At 35.4% G+C, this 19784-nt stretch overlaps 2 protein-coding genes across 25 annotated transcripts in view; one reads left to right on the top strand and one right to left on the bottom strand.

The window, feature by feature from the left end:
- FBXO8 (F-box protein 8) overlaps positions 1-19784 on the bottom strand; it is a 91094-nt gene that overhangs the window by 44726 nt on the left and 26584 nt on the right. The window lies entirely within an intron of this gene.
- Positions 1-19784, top strand: part of CEP44 (centrosomal protein 44) — a 35482-nt gene that overhangs the window by 7041 nt on the left and 8657 nt on the right. For 7 of the 24 annotated variants that reach the window (XM_069574203.1, XM_069574205.1, XM_069574201.1 and 4 more), the window contains 10 exons: positions 1429-1567; positions 4191-4338; positions 5491-5637; positions 6254-6376; positions 8399-8560; positions 9243-9449; positions 10232-10307; positions 12818-12942; positions 13195-13232; positions 14010-16387. In XM_069574203.1, the coding sequence (XP_069430304.1) occupies positions 1479-1567; positions 4191-4338; positions 5491-5637; positions 6254-6376; positions 8399-8560; positions 9243-9449; positions 10232-10307; positions 12818-12942; positions 13195-13232; positions 14010-14052 (1158 nt within the window). In that variant the 5' untranslated portion in view covers positions 1429-1478 and the 3' untranslated portion in view covers positions 14053-16387. Of the gene's footprint in view, positions 1-1428; positions 1568-4190; positions 4339-5490; positions 5638-6253; positions 6377-8398; positions 8561-9242; positions 9450-10231; positions 10308-10409; positions 11272-12817; positions 12943-13194; positions 13233-14009; positions 16388-19784 lie in introns of those variants that run through there. The other 17 variants (XM_069574194.1, XM_069574197.1, XM_069574196.1 and 14 more) reach the window with 3 other exon arrangements.

Here is a 19784-nt window from a genome sequence, read left to right as displayed (position 1 = left end):
TTCACAGAGAGTCAGACACACTTAAACCACCACCACCACATCTTTAATGAGACTTTCAGATACTAGGCCCATTTTTAAATAGGGTTGTTTTCTTACTCTAACATTTAAGAATTCTTTGTGTACTTTGGAAATAAGTCTTTTATCTAGTATGTATTTTATAAATATTCTATCTGTGACCTATCTGTTCATTCTCTAACAGTGTATTTTGTAGAAGTTTTAAATTTTAATGAATTCCAACTCAATATTTTGTGGGTTGTGCTGATTTTTCTAAAAACTCATTGTTAAACCTGGGGATCAGAGGTAGTTGCCTATCGGAGCAGGTTATATATGGAGGGAGGGAGTGGAAGCAGAGGAACAGTGAATCTCTAGGGTTTAGTTGCTTCTTATGTCAACCTTCAAATAATCATTCTTATTTCAAGCCCCTGGCTGTACCCCTCAGGAAAATCAAGGACCCTCATTTCTGAACCTGTCTTGCTGTTGTCGGTTTCCTCCTAAATAGGTGGATGGGATTGATCTAACTTTGCTCTGCTAGGTTGGTTGTTAACTCATCCATCTGTTTTCCATCTTCCAAAATTTTGTCATGTGGAGTCCCCTCTGGTTTTCTTTTTCCTAATGAGTATATATGGTTGCTAATCATTTACTTTCATTTTACTGGAGTTTAGAAAAGGGAATAAAGGTAACATACATTTTAATCTGCCATACGTAATTAGCTGAATCCTGAATTTTTTTTAACTCATCTATTTTTATTTTTTAAGCAAGCCATCTGATTTACAGCTATGTAAGTTCAGAGCCCTGGGAATACCGACTAAACCTGTGCTTAATTTCTTTGTCTCCATTTCCTACTGATTTTATTATGTACCCTTTAAAAAGTAGCCAAAATAGTCATTGATAGAGATTATTTTAGGGGGATATGTCTTCCCAAATGGTACTTTGTTGTACCATAATTTAAGTATTTGCAAAAGTGTCATATGATATCAGTGGTAAAGAATCTGCATGCCAATGCAGGAGGCACGAGAGATGTGGGTTCAATCCCTGAGTTGGAAAGCTGCCCTGGAGGAGGAAATGGCAACCTACTCCAGTATTCTTGGCCTGGAAAATGCTATGGACAGAGGAGCCCATGGGCTACAGTCCATGGGATCACAGAGTCAGACATGACTGAGAACACACACATGTGATATCAGACTCACTGTAAGAAGATGAGCATCTGGCAAACTTACTTTTTTTCTTTTAATGAAAAAATACTGAAGGGAAAAGTGCACGTGACATTCAGGAATATATAGAGGATACCAGACCAATAGGGAAGATAAATTGGGGAAAAATAGCTAAAATAAATACTTTAAGTGTCTATGAGCTATGAACAAAAGAGATTAAATAAGCTTCAGAAATACAAAGAGTTAAACAATGTCTCATGGATTTTTTTTTTTTCAGGTGAAAAATTAGATGATTTTCAAAGCTGGAATTGAATCAAACGTTAAATAATGGCAACAGGTGATTTAAAAAGAAGCTTACGGAACTTAGAACAAGTGCTTCGCTCGCTAAATTATCCTAGAGAGGTGGATTGTGTAGGGTAAGCTGCAATATTGAACTTCTTTGTATTATTTTCACTAATGATGTGAGGTAACATTTGACATGGGAGGAATATCTAAATAAAAATACAGATTTTATATAGGTCCTTTAATTTTTTTCATCGAAGTTACTGAGATATTTTAGAAAGCAGTTAGGAGTTTGTTTCTAAGTAGGAATTAATGAAAAATTCCAACTCAAGAGATTTGAAACAGCTTTTAGAAGTAGAAGCACGATATTGTAAGTATGGTCTCTGTACAACTTTTAATCTCATAGAAGTATAATGGATTTCATTAATTCTTTAGTTTACCAGCCTCCCACATTTAGTTGGGTGGTATTCCTTTTTGATTTGGAAGATTCTAGTTAACAGATTTCTTATGACAATTTATATCACACTTGTAGATTGTTATTAAGCTATCTCACTTAATAGCCCCACTTTGAACCATTTGCTTTAGTTTCCATTGTCCAAATATGACTGACTTGCCTTTATAAAATATAGCAACATATGTTTCTTCTCTAATTCTGCTAGTCTAATATACACTCCTATCATTCTTTAGCCTTTGATACCTCTTTTCCTTCCTATGTGGGGTTGCTGACTGATTAAATATTTCTCCCAGGAGAATGCAGCTTGACGTCTGGTGCTTTTATTCAATTCACTGCTGTTTCCCCCTTCCTAGAACTGCATGGAACATCTTAGAAGCTAATTAGACATTTATTCTATGAATGTATTGAGGGACAAGTTCATATTAGGTATGTGTTCAAGTAGTGAGTGAACCTGAGTTAAACCAACTCAGTAGCATCCAAGATATTCTCATTGTGAATCAGGGAAAACTAACTAAGAGAAGGCTGCCATTGAAAGAGTAGTGAAGAGACAAGGGAAAGTTTAGCTCAGATGACTGTTATTACGACCATCATCTGTGAGAAGCAGAAGGTTATTCCCTAATCTGCTCCCGTACTATGTTCCGGTCATATATTGGTTTCTCAAAACAAGGACATCTCTGCTATCCAGACTTGCAGGGACTAATCAGTTTGAGTAACCACATTTTCTTCTTCCCACTTTTAAGCATTAACATTTTAAAAGGCATTTTGGATAGAAATAATTCTGAAATGTACTGATTATTCTCCTCTCTTCTGAGTATAGCTTTCAAACATTTGATTTTTCTTATTGACCTAAGCTTATCATTAAGAACAAGTTTAGATTATTTTATAATGTAGTAATGTCTGCAGGGTTTATTGACACAGGGTTGGGGGAGGTAACACTATCTTGCTGCTTCAGATTGCTCTCCTTGGCCACACACACACACACACACACACACACACGCATGCACGCACGCGCACACACACACCTCCCCTGCCCACCCCCACCCCCCCATGTATTCTGGGTTTCTTTATACTTTTTCCCTTTTTAAAATTTTATCCTGACATCTGTTGTTTTTGTGTTGGCTTGCCAATTTATAGTATTTGTTTTTCTTACTGTTTCTAGTCTAAGTCTATGGAAACTGGATGACCAAGATTTTTGAGATTATTTAGCAAAAGAGGTATTCATTACAGACTGACTGTTTTCTATTATCATGTTCATAAAATAGACAGATTTTTCTATAAAAAGTACTTTTTCATGTTCTGTTTTGAACTGTCTTACAGAGAGACAGAGTTGCCAGAGCAATTTTCTCATTGAATAAATTATAATTGTACCCATAAAAATAAAAGAGAAACAATTTATTTTTGTCCTGAAAAAACAAAATGTAATGTTATTATATTTGTTCTCTTCCTTATTTTAAAATTGGGGGCAGGATGGGGAGATTTATAGACATGTTTGAATTTTGTGGAAAACAGTCATTTGAAGTAAGTGCATTGTTACATCAGTTGAACAAATACTTGCTGTGCTTTGCTGAGAGACAATCAGTGAAGGCACTTCTTGGTGAGAAAGATCCATGTGTGGAGACGGTTAGACAACAGTACCAGACAAGGGCATGAGGCATCAGGTCCTGAACACCTGGGGAGTTGTTCTAGAGAGATCCTTGTGGGTCAGAAAGATGGCTTCATGGAAGGCTTGAGATTGGATGGATTTATTCATACAGAATGAATGACACATAACTGAAGAGAAAGACATACTTGTCTAGGCTAGAAGAATTAGCATAATCTAACAAGGTAGATTCCAAATGCGCCTGATGTCAGGGGAAGATCGTAAACTGGTCAGCCTTGTTAGCAGTGATACCTTTTCCAGTCCTGGTATCCTCATCTGTAACTTAGAATTCATAGTATTTTTCTCTTGGGGGTTTATGATAAAGAGTAAGTGAGGTGATATGAGAATATTTGCAAAACCATAAAGCCTAGTGGCGTACTCTAAGGAGGTACATTTGCTGTATTGGTAGGAGAAAATAGACTAGATCAAGTAAGGCCAGTCTTTGGAAAATCAATAAATACTGTGATAGACTGTTGGTATTGATGCTGAAGAGTTTTTGTTTCATAGTAATTTGGCTGCACTGGTTTAGAGTAGGGGGTGGAATCTGAAGGGTCTCGTGCATCCCCTAATTATTATGGATGTTGTGTTAAATTATGAGTTTTTAACAGCTTTTCGTTGTGGAATTAAGCATATTAAAAATCTTTTTTCTCTTTTTTCCATACAGTTTGGTAAAGGGAGATACAGCAGCCTCTCTGCCCATCATCAGCTATTCCCTTACCTCATACTCACCCTATGTAGCAGAACTTCTGGTCGACTCCAATGTTGAGCTCCTAGCAAAGAATGACTTACGCTTCATAGATACTGTCTATAAGGTATTTTGAGTTTATGAAACAATAATTCTTTTAGAAGTCATTGAATGATTTTTTCAGATCAATATTTTTATAACTCCTTACATATATAGTTGATAGTATTTTTGTATGTATTTATCTTATGTAAATGAAGTCTCTGTTACAATCAAGATGCAATTTGTTTGCTTTTATGTTTCATACTCTAATAAATATGATGACTGGTAAACATTTATCATTGATTATCATTTGTCTATTTTATGTCTGTTTTTAGTAAAATTTGGTATACTGGCAGAAGTTAGAGTGAATGTAGTTTTATTAAGTAAAATTTGTGGTTCATAGAATTGTGAGTTAATTTATTAATTTAGTTGTTTGTAAGAAGGAACTGCAACTTATCTTAGAACAACTTGTGTTCCTTGAGATCTGAAACCGTGTCTTATTATCTACTTTGGCATCTACACTTGTACTACATGTATCCTGGACTTGATCTCTGTTTGATTTTTCAAAGCCCTACTTTGTATCATTAATTTTATTTATGTACTGTGATTTATGTAACCTTAAAAAAATAGTAAAAGCCAATTTATCAAATCAAATTGCTTTTTTTTTCTTTTTTAAGTAAAGCGTTTGATGAGAGGGTAGCTTTTATATGTAGTCTCTGTTTAATCTTCCCTTTCTTTGCTTCTTACCTCAGAAAGCATCCATGGCAGCCTAAAAGGACTTCTAGGAAATCTGAGGTTACACAGAAGAGATTTTGGAAATTACTCTTTTAATCTGTTTCTTTCATTTTACACATGAGAAATTGAAACTGAGTAGCCTACTGACTTGTCTAAAAATTGTCATAATTTCTATAAACAAAGAGAACTATGGTTTTCTGATACCTGGTATTAGCAAGCAAAGGAGTTTTTCTAGTTCCTATGAGAATATTTGAAGCTTTTGATGATTATCTTTTCCATCTTTCTGGATAGCTATCTGGTACATTCCTAGCTACCTGTTTTCTACCTATTTCCTACTTGATCCGATCTCAGCGCCCCTACAAATCTCTTTAGTGCCCTTTCTATAGTGGCTTAATCCTCTCCCATCTCTTAAAAATGGTAGTACATCCCTGGTCACTTACCATTTTAGATTTTTGAAAGAAATTGCTCCCAACCATTATGCTGGTCTATTATTTCCTCTTTACAGCTTCTTCGTGATCAATTTAATTATAAACCAATCTTGACAAAAAAGCAGTTTATCCAGTGTGGATTTGCAGAATGGAAAATCCAAATTATATGTGATATTTTGAATTGCGTGATGAAAAAGCACAAGGAGTTGAGTAGTCTTGAGAAGGTAATTTTATTAATAGATTTTTAACTTATGTTAAGTGGCTATATTTTAATATATAAAATCAATACCTAGTCAGCAAATTAATGCACAGTACAATTACTGTGCTACTCACAGATTTGAGTGGCCTTACAATGCCAGATGTTTGCTTTAAATACAAGTCATTTGTTTTGACACATTTGTGACTTGAAGCTACTAGTCCTAAACTAATATAACAAACTAACATAATGCATTTTCATCACTTTGTAGTTTTCAAAAAACATGTGGTCTCAGACTTGCAGTATTTGGCAGTCAAATTTCATGAAAATTTAAATGATAGAGGAATTTAATATATATATGCTACCTTCCCACATAGTTTAGAAAGAAAGAAAGAAAGAAAGAAAGTGAAGTTGCTCAGTCATGTCCAACTCTTTGCAACCCCATGGACTGTAGCCTAACAGGCTCCTCCCTCCATGGGATTCTCCAGGCAAGAGTACTGAAGTGGGTTGCCGTTTCCTTCTCCAGGGGATCTTCCCGACCCAGGGATCAAACCCGGGTCTCCTGCATTCCAGGCAGACGCTTTAAAATCTGAGCCACCAGGGAAGCACATAGTTTATGAAATCTTAATACCTTTTTTTTTCAGACTCCATCACAACAAAGAAAAAAGACCAGTTCTGCCAAGTCAGAACCTTGTTCAAGTGCTGAGAAGACATCTACTGAACCTGTGGGCATTGATGTCACTGGCAGATATGTGACTTCAGGAAAGGTGGGACAGTACAAAGACAGTGTGTCGCGTTAAGAATTACCTGCCTGACTGATCCAACACACAAGGTTCACTTTTCTGCCTAACATCTAGAAAAACATTCTATTCAAACATTAGAGTGTAAGGATTTTTCACAATACATATCGTGTATTTTCTGGGAACATTCCTAAAGTTAGAAGAAGAGGGTAGAAATGTACAGTTGAACATGTTTTCTCTTTATATTTCTAATCCCAAATTCTGCCTCTTGTGATGGTGAAAATTTACTCTTAATTATGTATCTAATCTTCCTAAAGGCCTTCGCTTTAGTTCTAGGTCTGGATTTATATACATTTATATTTCTGTACCAGGAATATAGCTTAGCCAATGGTTGATAGTCCTTAAATCTGTAATCTGGTTTGGGGATGGTGTTCTGAATATTTTCTGTTCGTTGGCCGATACTTTCCCTGTCCTTGTCTGCTTCAAGAAGCTGTGGCTGAATGAGTTCAATGCATTTAGGGATAGTTTTTCTATCTCCAAGGGAAAATGAAACCATAATATTATTTTATAATGGTGAATATGCTTTCAGCTGTCTTCCGCATGGGGCAAACCCATCGAGACTGAAGGATAGACTATCAGACAAATAATCAATGTGTCATTAGATATAGGATTTGAGTATATTTGAGTAAGATTCAGGGAGTTATTTTTCCCCAATTCATAATATGAGTTATATTATGAGTAAAGTATAAATAAATTCACAGATTCTGCTTATATAACTCATGAATTTATTCTGCTTATATAACTGTGAATTTATTTATACTTTACTCCATTATAAAATGTAGTGACACTTAACTATACTAAAAAGGCTGCTATGTCAGGAACTTAAAAAGAAAACTGTGCCTGTTCTGTCTCAGGTAATGAGGGCACTGTGAAAACAAATGTAACTGTCCTGAATCCTTTCCCAACTAGAATTTATCTAAACAGGGAATTTCTTATTCCAGATTTTTCAGATCTTCATTGTGCTTTTTTAGCACAGTATTAGGTACACTGTAAGGACTTAATGAATCTGAGTTGATATAACCAAATGCATTTTTCAATCTTCTATTTCAGTGTGGGGCTGAGAAATGATCTAAATTGTCTTAACGGAAAAAGATAGAAAATTTTAAGACATTAGACTTATTTTTAATTTTCTTAAAATTTCTTTTGTTATCCATCAGAGTTTTATCAATTATATCAAAATTATCAGAAACTTGGGTAGGTATTAAAATTCTTCCAATTTAGAGAAGTTGGAGTCAGTAAGTACTCTGGTTTACATGAGAAGCTGAGTCAGTGCTAAAGCGAATTGTCTCCTTCTCCCATGCTGTTTTGGAGTGCTAGTGTAACTTCTGTGTCAGTGTGTGCTGAGTTTTCGTTGTACATATGCAGATTGTCTGTAGAAAAGGAACTGACAGAAGAGTCCTGCATAAATGCAGTTTCACCTAAAGCCTTCCTCTCAATGCTTTCCTTTTGTAATTGTTATTGAGGAGGGTCTGATGTTTTGTGGTTTATTTAATAGAAAAAAAACATTGTAATGAGTCCTACTCATAAAGCCAGCTCAATTATCTATATGCATAAATAGTGTGTTAACCTTTTAAAAACAACTTCCTCTTATGGACCGTCTCAAATATTTACCAAAGTATCCATTCAGAGTTTTAGCAATTTGTCAACTCTTTGCTAATCTTCTTTTATCTTAATTGTAATCACTTTTCTCAACATCTTTTCCCCCAAATTGAAACCTTTTGAAACAAGTCACAGACATCGTTGAATAGATTATTTCAATATTTTGTAAAATATAAAAATACTTTTAAAAAATCATGACCACAACTTTATCATCACATATAAAATATTAATAAATTTGTAATATTTGGTGTATCCATATATGGTAATTTATACTTCTATAAATCTTAAATGGAAAATAGGATGTTTGTTTTGAAAAATTACTATGTGTGTGTTTAAAATAATTGTGGAAGAGAACATGAAAGCATCTCTGATGTATTTTTCTCTATGCAGAAGAAAGCTGTGGTGATCCGACATCTGTACAATGAAGATGGTGCTGACATTTCTGAAGATACAGTAACAGATATTAACGAAGCATTTGATGTTTGTGACTTAAAGGCTGCTGAAATAACAATTCCTGAATTACAGGTTCCTGACATTAACTGTGAACAACAAGTAAGAATTTGGGGCTTCTTGAACCAGTATTTCTTGCTTTGATGTACATAATTATTTAAGTGTCTAACCTTTGTAACATTTCTAGTCTTTTAAACTATTGATCATGACATGTTACCATTACTTAAGAATCACTAAGTCTTACTGAATATAATTAAAAAGATATTATTTGCTCTTCATGTTTAGGGTACTAGGAGAGATGATGCAAAGACGAATAAGACATAGGACTTCTTCAAGCTTTACAGTCTAGTGAGAGACATAGACTACTTTGTCGTGAAGGTTCTTTTCCACCTCTTCCCTATATTGATGAATGGAAAAAAATGATGCACTACAGCCCTTTCATTTTCCTTTTGGGGCCCTTGCTGTCCTTTGTGCCCTCTTTCCCTCTCTTTCCATGAGTATTATTTCTATTACTTTGTAGTCACAGACCCCTGTTATAATGTCTGGTCATTACTGCTTCTGTTAAAACTTCTTTTTATGTCTTTTATGCCTTGAGACTTACCTCTTATTATATAGTTGATATGTAAAAGCCACCAGATATCCATTAGGCTTATTTCCTGTTTATAGCAACAGAACAAGCTCAGTATACTTTCATTTGTTGGTCATTTCCTCTTAGTTTTCCTAATTATAAGAAGCTATTAGTTATAGTTTTATTTTCCTAACTGATACTATTCTATCATTTTAGGATATAAAAGTCAATCCTGAGGTTGCTGCATTACAGTCTATGCTTGCTGAATGCCAAGAAAAGCTTAAGAAACTGACTTGCATAGAGAGTAGATTAGAATCTTTGGAAGAAAAAATGAAAGGGAAAGTGATGGTGAATGAAAAAACCTGGGCTAATCTTCTGAGTCGTGTCACTCTTCTTGAAACCGAAATGCTTTTATCTAAAAAGGTATTTTCTTTCCTTTGCTTTTACAGAGTGTCTCAGATATAATAAAGAACTTTTATTCATTATTATGTGTGTATTCTTCAGGATGCTAAATAAGAGACTGTTTTGGGTCTTGGGAAATATTTAGTTGGAATGAAGTCCTAGTAGGACACAGCCTGTTTGGTGGTGCCTGTTGTGACTATTGCTTTTCCCTTTATCCAGTAAGAAAATCTGATGAACTTGTATCAATTTCTGGTCCTAGTCTATCTTCTTAAAAAGTAGATTCAAGGTTTCTATCTCCTTCCATATTTGAAAGATCAATTTTTTTGTTGTTGTTTTTTTTACTTTACAATACTGTATTGGTTTTGCCATACATCAACATGAATCCACCACGGGTGTACATAAGTTCCCACTCCTGAACCCCCCTCCCACCTCCTCCCCATACCATCCCTCTGGGTTATCCCAGTGCACTAGCCCGAAGCATCCTGTATCCTGCATCGAACCTAGACTGGCGATTTGTTTCTTATATGATATTATACATGTTTCAGTGCCATTCTCCCAAATCATCCTGCCCTCTCCCTCTCCCACAGAGTCGAAAAGTCTGTTCTGTACATCTGCGTCTCTTTTGCTGTCTCGCATACAGGGTTATCATTACCAGAAAGATCAATTTTTATATGTAGAGATATTTATGTTTTGCTTATAAATAAAATAAAAGTAAGCATATATATGTTATGCTTAGCAGTAAGAATATAAATTGAGAACATATGTTTTCATTTTATTCTAAATACTAAATTGCATTATTTCAGAATAATGAATATATAGAGTTTAATGAGATGAGTGAAGACTATGCTTCCAGTAGTGACATGGACAGTCTCAATCCAGGTGAGCTCTTGGTGTATTGGAATTGGTGATATGATTAGGAGATCTCACAAAAATGTTTTTATAGTATTTGATTATTTTAATCCCTGAAACCTTATTTTTTAGAAATTGCAAAACTCCTAAGAAGAAAGAAAATACTGAACTTATAGACAAGTCAAGAGTTTCTAGAAAAGCCAACTTACATATAGTAGTGAAATAAATTCTAATGTACAAAATTGCAAACTTGTAGAGGCATTTTATTCTTTTATTTGCAAAGTGCTTTAGAATAATAAATGGACCTCTGTAGTTTCTCATTTAAATTTAACAATAACTTTCACCAGGAATGGCTTCCCTGGTGGCTCAGATGGTAAAGAATCTGTTCGCAATGCAGGAGACCTGGGTTTAATCCCTGGGTCAGAAGATCCCCTGGAGAAGGGCATGGCAACCCACTGTAGTATTCTTGGCTGGAAAATCCCATGGACAGAGGAGCCTGGCAGCTACAGTCCATGGGATCACAAAGAGCTGGACATGACTGAGTGCCTAACACATAATAACTTTCACATATGTGAATAATATATGTAGAAGAAAAAAACACATTTGTCAGTAACGTGTAATGTGTTAAAAACCTCTTATATTTCAACAGTTCACCGATGATGATAGAATGTGAAGGACCTAAAATTGGGGCAGTCGCCATGTCCCTTAACTTCTTTGGCTACTGGCATTTCCATTGTGACTGAACAGCAGGGATAAGGTTTCTAAGCTGCTTTTCAGTGATAGCTTTTTTTTTTTTCGATTCTTACACTTTTTGAAAAGACAAAGGTCTAAATTTTATCTCACATTATAAGTAAATCATATTTGCAGAAGAGATATTTTTCCAACTGAGAATTCATAATCAAGCTATAGTAATAAAAATTTAATTCTCGGACAATACAAGTGCTCTATTATCCACATTTTACAGATGAGGAAGAGAGAGATTTAACTGCCAAAAGCTGCATAGCTACTGAATGATCGGACGTGTTTGAATTGAGGCAAATTAGCTCTGACGTTTTCTTCTCAGCACTGCATACTTAGTGTACATGCCAGTTTCATTCCACAGAGAGCAATTTCAATATTTAGGTTATTAGGTACAGTTATTAGAGATGCTGTTTCTGGCACTAAATTTATTATAGACTACAAGTTTCAGATTTGGTAAAAGTTGGCTTTTTTTCTCTTTATTATTCATTACTCAACAAATTTCTAAGCTCAGTTCCAAGACCCTTGAGAGCAAGAACTTTATCTTATGGTCTGTCCACATAATGTCTGTATTTTTGTCCCCAGTAAATATTTACGGTAGACATCAAGTTTTCATGCCCTGCAAGAATACTGAATGCCTGCTATTTGCAAACATTGTCTTTGCCAAGTTCATTGTTGCCTGTTTGGGCTTAAACTTTTTAAATAACATATTGCAGCACATACTATTAACCCCTTAGTTAAACACAGAACCAAGTTTAAGACCTGCGCTAGGACTCAGAGTGATGAGCAGACAGACTACTGTCTGACATGGATTATAGATTAGGAATGAGGTGAATACTTGTCTCAAAAAATTTTTAGTCTGACCCTGATCAATTAAGAGTCAAATTTATGAAGTTTCTACATTATATCTTACCTATACATGCTACCTGGAAGAAGAGGGTTTGACTTCTTTTGATGCTGAGAGTAGCAGTTCACCAATCTGATCTTAGAATCATGTTGGGTTGGGGGTGGTTTCTGTGAAGTTCATGCTGATGAGTGAGTAGAGGAATGGAGCCAACAGGCAAGAGACTGTGGCTTGATGAGAGCCTAAAGTTCTCATGTGGTAATATTCTGTTCCACAATACAAAGATTGTCTGTGTAGGCTTATGGTAAACTGTGTAAAATAGTTTAAATGGGTACCTGATTTTTTTTGGGGGGGGCCCTTGTTTTTGCATATGTACCATGACTGAAAATGCAGGGCTTATGGGGTTGATTGGACAGACACTTGTCTTTTCTGTGATGTTCTATAATTGATTCAGTTGTAGGAAAGACTTGCCATCATTTTGCTGAATGAATAATATCAGGATACTGGAAAAGGAAAGTTATTCAGTTATATAGAGAAATGAATCTGTGAACCCTGAATTTTAAGCAATTTTTTCCATACATATCAACTAAGGGTAGAATGTTTCTTGATTTTTAGGAAGTATATACAGTCAGTTTTAGTAATAATTGCCACTATTTTAAGAAAAGAAAATTCATGGGTCGGTAGCCTATATTTAAAAATACATTAACTTGTATATTCAGTTGATTGCTATCATGATAAAGATAATATTACTTTTCTTGATTTTTATTGGCCAGTTTTTAACATCTAGATCTTCATGTGCAGGTCATTATCCTAAAAGAATATTAAAGACTCATCTAGACCTATACCAGTAGCCATTTTATATTGAGATGTTTATTTTCCTTCCCTCTATACATAAAATTTTAGATATTTGACTCTCCCATGAAAGGAAAAGTTAATCTAAAAATTAATTTCTCCACAGATAGAAAAAGCAAAGAGGAAAGGCATGCAAATATTCCTTTATCCTTTGGTTATAGTACGGTGTCATCAAATTCAACTCCCAGAACCTCAACTGTTAATTACTGTGGTTTGAAAGAGATCTCAGAGGTAAGAAGAATCTGGCAACCACTTACATGATTTCCTTTGTAATGCCAGAAAAAGTAAGCATTAGATTTAGTTGTAGATGCCATTGGCAAGACAAATAGTGAAACTATAAATCTCAATCTCATAAAAATTCTTTGTGATAAATAAACAGTACTTAGTGCAGTGTTTTAGACTGTGTTTTATATGTTCACGGTCCATCTTGGATTATGGTTTACTTTGAGAAATCGCCTAAATTTGTTGCTTTTTAAATTAAAGGAAACAACAATGCAGAAAATGGAAAGGATGAAAAAAATGTAAGTAACCAGAAAAGGGCAACAGAGATTCATTTCTCTACAGGGAATTGTGTTGGATTACAGTATATAAAGAACGTACATGTGTGTTTCAAACCTTGAAGGTCTCTCAATCAGGTGTGGAATTTCCTTCAAGACTCCAGTGAATAATAAATCCATCTACAGTTATGTGTTTGTGAGATGAGTCACTGTTTTTGTTTCCAACAAGCGATGTAAAACATTGTTAATGAAATTAATTGCAGATTAAAGAGTGTGATGATATTTTTGGTTGATATTAATAGTTAATCAAGAAATTATCTATTTTTGATAACTAGTTTGTCAAACTGTTAAATTTTATGTATGTAGATGAATGGTGTGGGGGCATATAAGTATTGTTAAAGTGTTGCTAGTCTTTTTCAGAAAGTTGTTGGTATGATAATACTGAATATGATACTTTGATCTAATATAAATTATGTGTATTTTTTAGAGAGAAGTTGAAATAAAATATGAAATTATGTAAGGTTATCATGCAGCCTACTACTTTAAAAAACTATATATATATTTTTTTGAAATTTGAAATGTGCTGAAATAACTTATGCTCCATGATTTAAAGACTTAAAATTGACTCTAGTTATTTTACTTTCCCTTCTGGCCCCAGTATACTTATTAACAGTACTTGTACCTATAAATAGGCACTGAAGTTTATTTAAGGCTCAAAAGCATAATTTCAGCAACCTAAATCCTACACCTCACTATGGATTAGTTATTTACTTAATATATTATTTATTTATTATATTTCAGGTTTGAAGAAACTGCAGAGTTACTGAAATGTCCAAATCACTAATTATAGAATTGTCTGCATGAACTTCTCTAGGACTTTGGCTACTGTACATGTTGTATATTTTAAAGAGTTCTCTATGCAATTTCAATACACTGGAATGTTCTTATTAGAATTTGAATTCCATTTGGTATATTTGCTTTTTGGTTCCATATTGAATAAATACTTAAATATTTTTGTGCTTTGATTATACTGCTTTACTGTTTTGCTATTAGGACAGCTAAGGTGCCAGTACACTTCTTTTAGAGCGTGAAGTCATTCCAGCACTATATTTTTGTGTCGACATTTGTTGGCAGTGTGGTGAATAATATGTTTTTTAAAGTACAGGCTTGAGGACCATGGTTTACATCCTGTTGGAAACGCTCCACCTGGGACTTGCATGTTGTCCCTAGGAGGCTCTCATACCTACCATCTTGCCATCTGTACTAATGAATATGTTGTAATGAAAATTTGAAAATACTCATTGAAGTTTAAAATATACAACTGTTTCATGCGCAGTCAAAAGGCAGCAACACATTTTCAATTAATGTTGAGGAAGTCACGGCATGATTCTCCTTTTGTGTTTGGCAGCAAGTTGGACAGTTGTGAAAAATGTGTTGAGTGTTTTAGTACTCTATTCTGTAACACATTTTAAGACCAGCAGCTCAGACACAGATGGTGGCCGTTCAGTATTACAAGATACACAATGAGTATTTTTGTTTGTTTGTTTTTTTAAATGATGGGAAGTTATATTCTTTTTGAGAGAGAAAATAATCTTAGATGAACTTAGAGAAAAGTGGAATTCATTTTAAATAACTAGATGAATTATTTTATTTACTCATATGTTTATATAATGTAATTTGATATTTGCCACATGTGAAACATTAATAGTAAGTTAAAATTCTAAGTATAAGTAACCTAAAAAATATTTTAATTATTCTAATACAGGGACATGTGGAGTCATCATACTTAAAAATTATGAACTTTTGAAGTTAGCATACAACTTTGAGTTTAGTAGCTTCAGTAAATATTTCTAGAATTAATGAATTCATTTAGCTTTATTTCTTTCATTTGCAAAAAGTTATAAACCAAGAGATTATGAAAAACCACCTTTATCAATGAAACTTCTAAAAATTTAGTATCTGTAGGCATGGAATTGTAGCACCACCTTGTGGTTTATATGCTGGTATTTTATCTTTTATTAAGATATGTGGTTTCCTGTAAAATATAGGATCTTATTTTCCCTTTGAAAAATCAGATTCAAGTTTTAAAAAGAAATGTTTTGGAATCTTTTTTGCACAAAAGAGAAGTTATCTTCTTTTCTCATGGTCTCTTTTTCCCCTCTCTCTCCTTTATGTAGTATACACATATACCAATTGTTATTGTTTAGGCTCTTAAGTTGTGTCCACTCTGTGACCTCATGGACTGTAGCTCGCCAAGCTCCTCTGTCCATGGAATTCCCAGGCAAGAATATTGTAGTGGGTTGCCATTTCCTTCTCCAGGGGATCTTCCTGACAGAGGGATAGAACATGCGTCTCCTGCATTGGCAGGTATATTCTTTACCACTGAGCCACCAGGGAAGCCATGAATACCAATTAAAAGATTTTAAACATTTTAAATTTCCTGATATACATTAAGTGTGCCAAATATAAATTTCTATTGAAAATATAATAAAAGATGTCATATTGTCTAGTAGAATTTGGAATCTAAATTTTTTCATACTTTTATCTAACAAACTTACACAGGAATTAATGAAAACAACTCATAAGAACACCTTGCATTTACACTTACAAAGAATCTTACTACTTTGACAATGTAATTTTTTGGGGAAAAGAAAGCAAATTTGACTTCATTGAAGTTATTTATTATTCTTTTAACTCTCCTGGAAATGGTAGAAAACTTTTTCCTCTTAGGTGATTTGGTGAGTAGCTTGAAACCATAAACCAGCCACTTGAAGTTCTTAAGAAAGTAAGGAAGGGGACTCCTGGTGAGATTATTTGGAGCTACATAATTAAACCTGCAGTTAACTAGAATTTTCACGAACTCCATCCCCTTAATTTTCCCCTAAGTGGGATGAAAGGTATTTATTATACTGCTCACAAAGGTATCAGCACCTGGTGTGGCCCTACCTATGCTGTGCTCTGAATACATCTGGATAGAGATCAGATAGAAACACTGAGAATTCATAAGGTGAAGTAAGAAGTAATGTCAACTCTATGAAAATTATAGGCATATAGGCATATAGGAATATTAAGTTGGAAAAAATGGCTCTACATTTGTTTGTTTGTTTCACTCTAACACTTTGTAATGTCGTGTTTTAACATGTAATACATTCCCTGAAAAATAAAACTTCAAGACTTTGGAGGCTGCATTTCATGCTACTCATTCCTACAGCTTTACATCGTTGACAGGCACTTGGGGAGGCATTAAAAAGTAAATGAAGCTTGTCAATTTTACAAACTACAACACTTTCTGAGATCCAATAACATTATAGGTTTAATTTTTACTTTTTAACAATTCCCAAGGTCATCTAGTGAAAATGTCAGGTTTCTTACCCTACTCACTCAGAGTGATAAAAGACAGCAGTAGTGACACAGAGAACATGCAGATTTATTGGGATGGGAGGGGATCTTTCACAATCCATACTCATTTGATTATGGTTTTTATATCTAATACTTGTAGTAGTATGAATGTCTTATTTGTCTCTAAAGTTCACAAATCACAAAAATTATTTGATTAAAAAAAATTTTAATATGAAATATTCAACTCAACATTTTAAGATTAAGGATAGAGCACTTGGATTCCCCTGATGGCTCAGTGGTAAAGAATCCACCTGCCATTGCAGGAGACATGGCTTCGATCCCTGATGGGAGGATCCCACATGCTGCGGAGCAACTAAAGCCTGTACACCACAGCTGCTGAGCCTATAGGCTCTCGAACCTGGCAGCCACAACTGCTGAAATCACATGCCTCAACTACTGAAGTCTGAGCACCTAGAGCCTGTCCTCTGCAATAAGCCACTACAATTAGAAGCTGTCACACCACAGCTAGACAGTAGCCTCTGCTTACCTCAACTAGAGAAGAGCCCATGGCAGCAACATAGACCCAGTATAGCCAAAAAAAAAGCATTTATTCAATAAGTATCCCAGATGCATAAATAATTTGAGTTATATATTATGGATGGGTATGAAGATAAAGGAGGGTGTCATAATTACTGATTTCTGAATCTGACATCTTAATTTCAATTTAACATCAGCCATTTAGAAGTTATATCATCTTGCTATATCTGGTAATGTATTTAAATGTGGAAAATAATATGTAGCATGAATTTATAAGTTGATTATTTTTAACATAATTTCCCATACTTAAAGCATGAATATTTCTGAGCCTTAATGCAGTAAGTTTCTCCCAATAAAAACGGTGAGCAATTTTTAGAAACTACCATAATTTTAAAAGCGTGCACAAAACTAGGTAGGTCTAATTTAAAGCACTAAAAGCCAGAGAATTTTTACCGGAAAAAAAAAAAAAAGTGAGATTTCTGCTTGCAGCAATATGACAAGATATTAAAAGAATTTTTTAAACTCCTGCAAGAAACCATCAAACATTCTGGAGGAAATGCACTATATATTTATCACAAGAAATTGAAAGAAATTCTTACGGACCTAAAGAAGAGGAAGCAAAAATTCAGAGGGCTTGCAGCTGACTTGGGGTAGTTTGTTGACAGTAGGAACCTAAGGCCTTGAGGGTTTTTCCTTCTTGTTTTCTCATCAGCCTGATTGTGGAATAATTTACATATAATAAAACTTCCTTGGTGGTCCAGTGGTTGAGAATCCGCCTGCCAATGCAGGGGACAAGGGTTCCATTCCTGGTCTGGAAGTTCAGGGCGGCTAAGTCGGAGTACCACAACTACTGAAGCTTATGCCCTGGAGGCCATTCTCTGCAATAAAGAAGCCGCTGCTGCAGTGAGAAGCCGTTGCAATGAAAAGCCCATGCGTTGAAACTAGAGAAAGCCCGTGCTCAGCAAAGAAGACCCAGCACAGCCAAAAATTAAAATTTTTTTAATTACATACAAATGTTTTAAATTAATTCACCAGTTAACAGAATTCAGTGAGTTTTTATGTTCATGCGATTACTTTCCTAATCAAGATCTAGAACATGCTGCTCTGTACCTAGTCCTCCACCTCCACCCTTGTCTTAACAACCATTGGTTTGCATTCAGTCATTTTAATATTGCCATTTCTAAAATTTCACATAAATGTAATTATACAGTATTTTCCTTTTGAGGTTCACTCATGTACTCTTGCCTGGAAAATCCCATGGGCGGAGGGGCCTGGTGGGCTGCAGTCCATGGGGTTGTGAAGAGTCTGACACAACTGAATGACTTCACTTTCACTTTTCACTTTCATGCACTGGAGAAGGAAATGGCAACCCACTCCAGTGTTCTTGCCTGGAGAATCCCAGGGACGGGGGAGCCACCAGGCTGCTGGTGGACTGCCGTCTTTGGGGTCACACAGAGTCGGACACGACTGAAGCAACTTAGCAGCAGCAGGAGCAACATGTTGTATAAGGGCAAGTTCTTTCCCTTATATCACTGAGCCATATTTCATTGTGTGGAAATACCACAGTTTCTAGATGACTTATCAGTTGATGGACATTGGGTTATTTCTGGTTTGGGAATGTTATGAAGAAAGCTGCTGTGGACATTAGGATGCAAGTCTATTTAAAAATACACTTTTGCTTCTCTTGGGTAAATACCTAGCAATGGAATGGCTGGGTCATGTGATAGGTTATGTTTAACTTTTATGAGAAACTGCTACACTGTTTTCCAAAGTGGCTGTGCCGTTACTTTTCCCACCAGCAGTCTGAGAGTTCCACTTGCTCTACATCCTCACCAACACTTGGTTTTGTCAGTCCTTTGGTGGGTGTGTGACCCCGGCTAGTCAGTTTCCAAGCGCAACCCTCACATGGCTCCGCTTGGCCTGCAGCATTCTCTTCCTACAGGTGGTGAGCACACCTAATTTAGAAACTGTTAAGAGATCTCACCTGTCCTGAGATCATCTCCGTCACCCTAAGGTAGGACACTCCTCCTCACCAGTGATAGTAAACAGGAGGTGACAACATGGTACCTCATGGTGTTTTTTTTTAAACAATTTTATTTGTTTTTGGCTGTACTGGACTTTCATTGCTGTTCTGGCTTTTCTCTTAGTTGTGGCGAGTGAGAGCTACTCTCTCGTTGCAGTGCGCAGGCTTCTCATTGTGGTGGTTTGTCTTGTTGCAGAGCATGGGCTATAGGGCAAGTGAGCTTAGTAGCTGCGGCTCCTAGGCTCTAGAGCATAGACTCAATAGCCGTGGCGCACAGGCTTGGTTGCTCTGTGGCCTGTGGGATCTTCCCAGGTCAGGGACTGAACGTGCCTCTTGAATTGGCAGACAGCTTCTCCAGCACTGAACCACCAGGGAAGTCCCTCTCATGGTGGTTTTAGTGTGCATTTCTCTAAGATGTTGAGTATCATGTCTTTATTTGCTGTCTGTGTATATTCTTTGGTGAAAGTTTCTTCTTTTCCCTATTTTTATATTGAGTGGTTTGTCTTCCTACTGAGTTGTAGGAGTCCCTTATTGAATACCTGTTTTGCAAAGATTTTTCTCCTACTCTCTGACTTCTCAAATTCATTTCCCTTAACTAGGTACTTTTAAAGAGCAGAAGTTTTAAATTTTAATGACATTCAGTTGATCAATTTATTAGTTGTTGGAACAGGAGTGTT

This window comes from Ovis canadensis, chromosome 2 (assembly GCF_042477335.2).
Source record: "Ovis canadensis isolate MfBH-ARS-UI-01 breed Bighorn chromosome 2, ARS-UI_OviCan_v2, whole genome shotgun sequence".
Lineage (NCBI taxonomy): Eukaryota > Metazoa > Chordata > Mammalia > Artiodactyla > Bovidae > Ovis > Ovis canadensis.
This window is presented reverse-complemented; position numbering and strand designations above follow the sequence as displayed.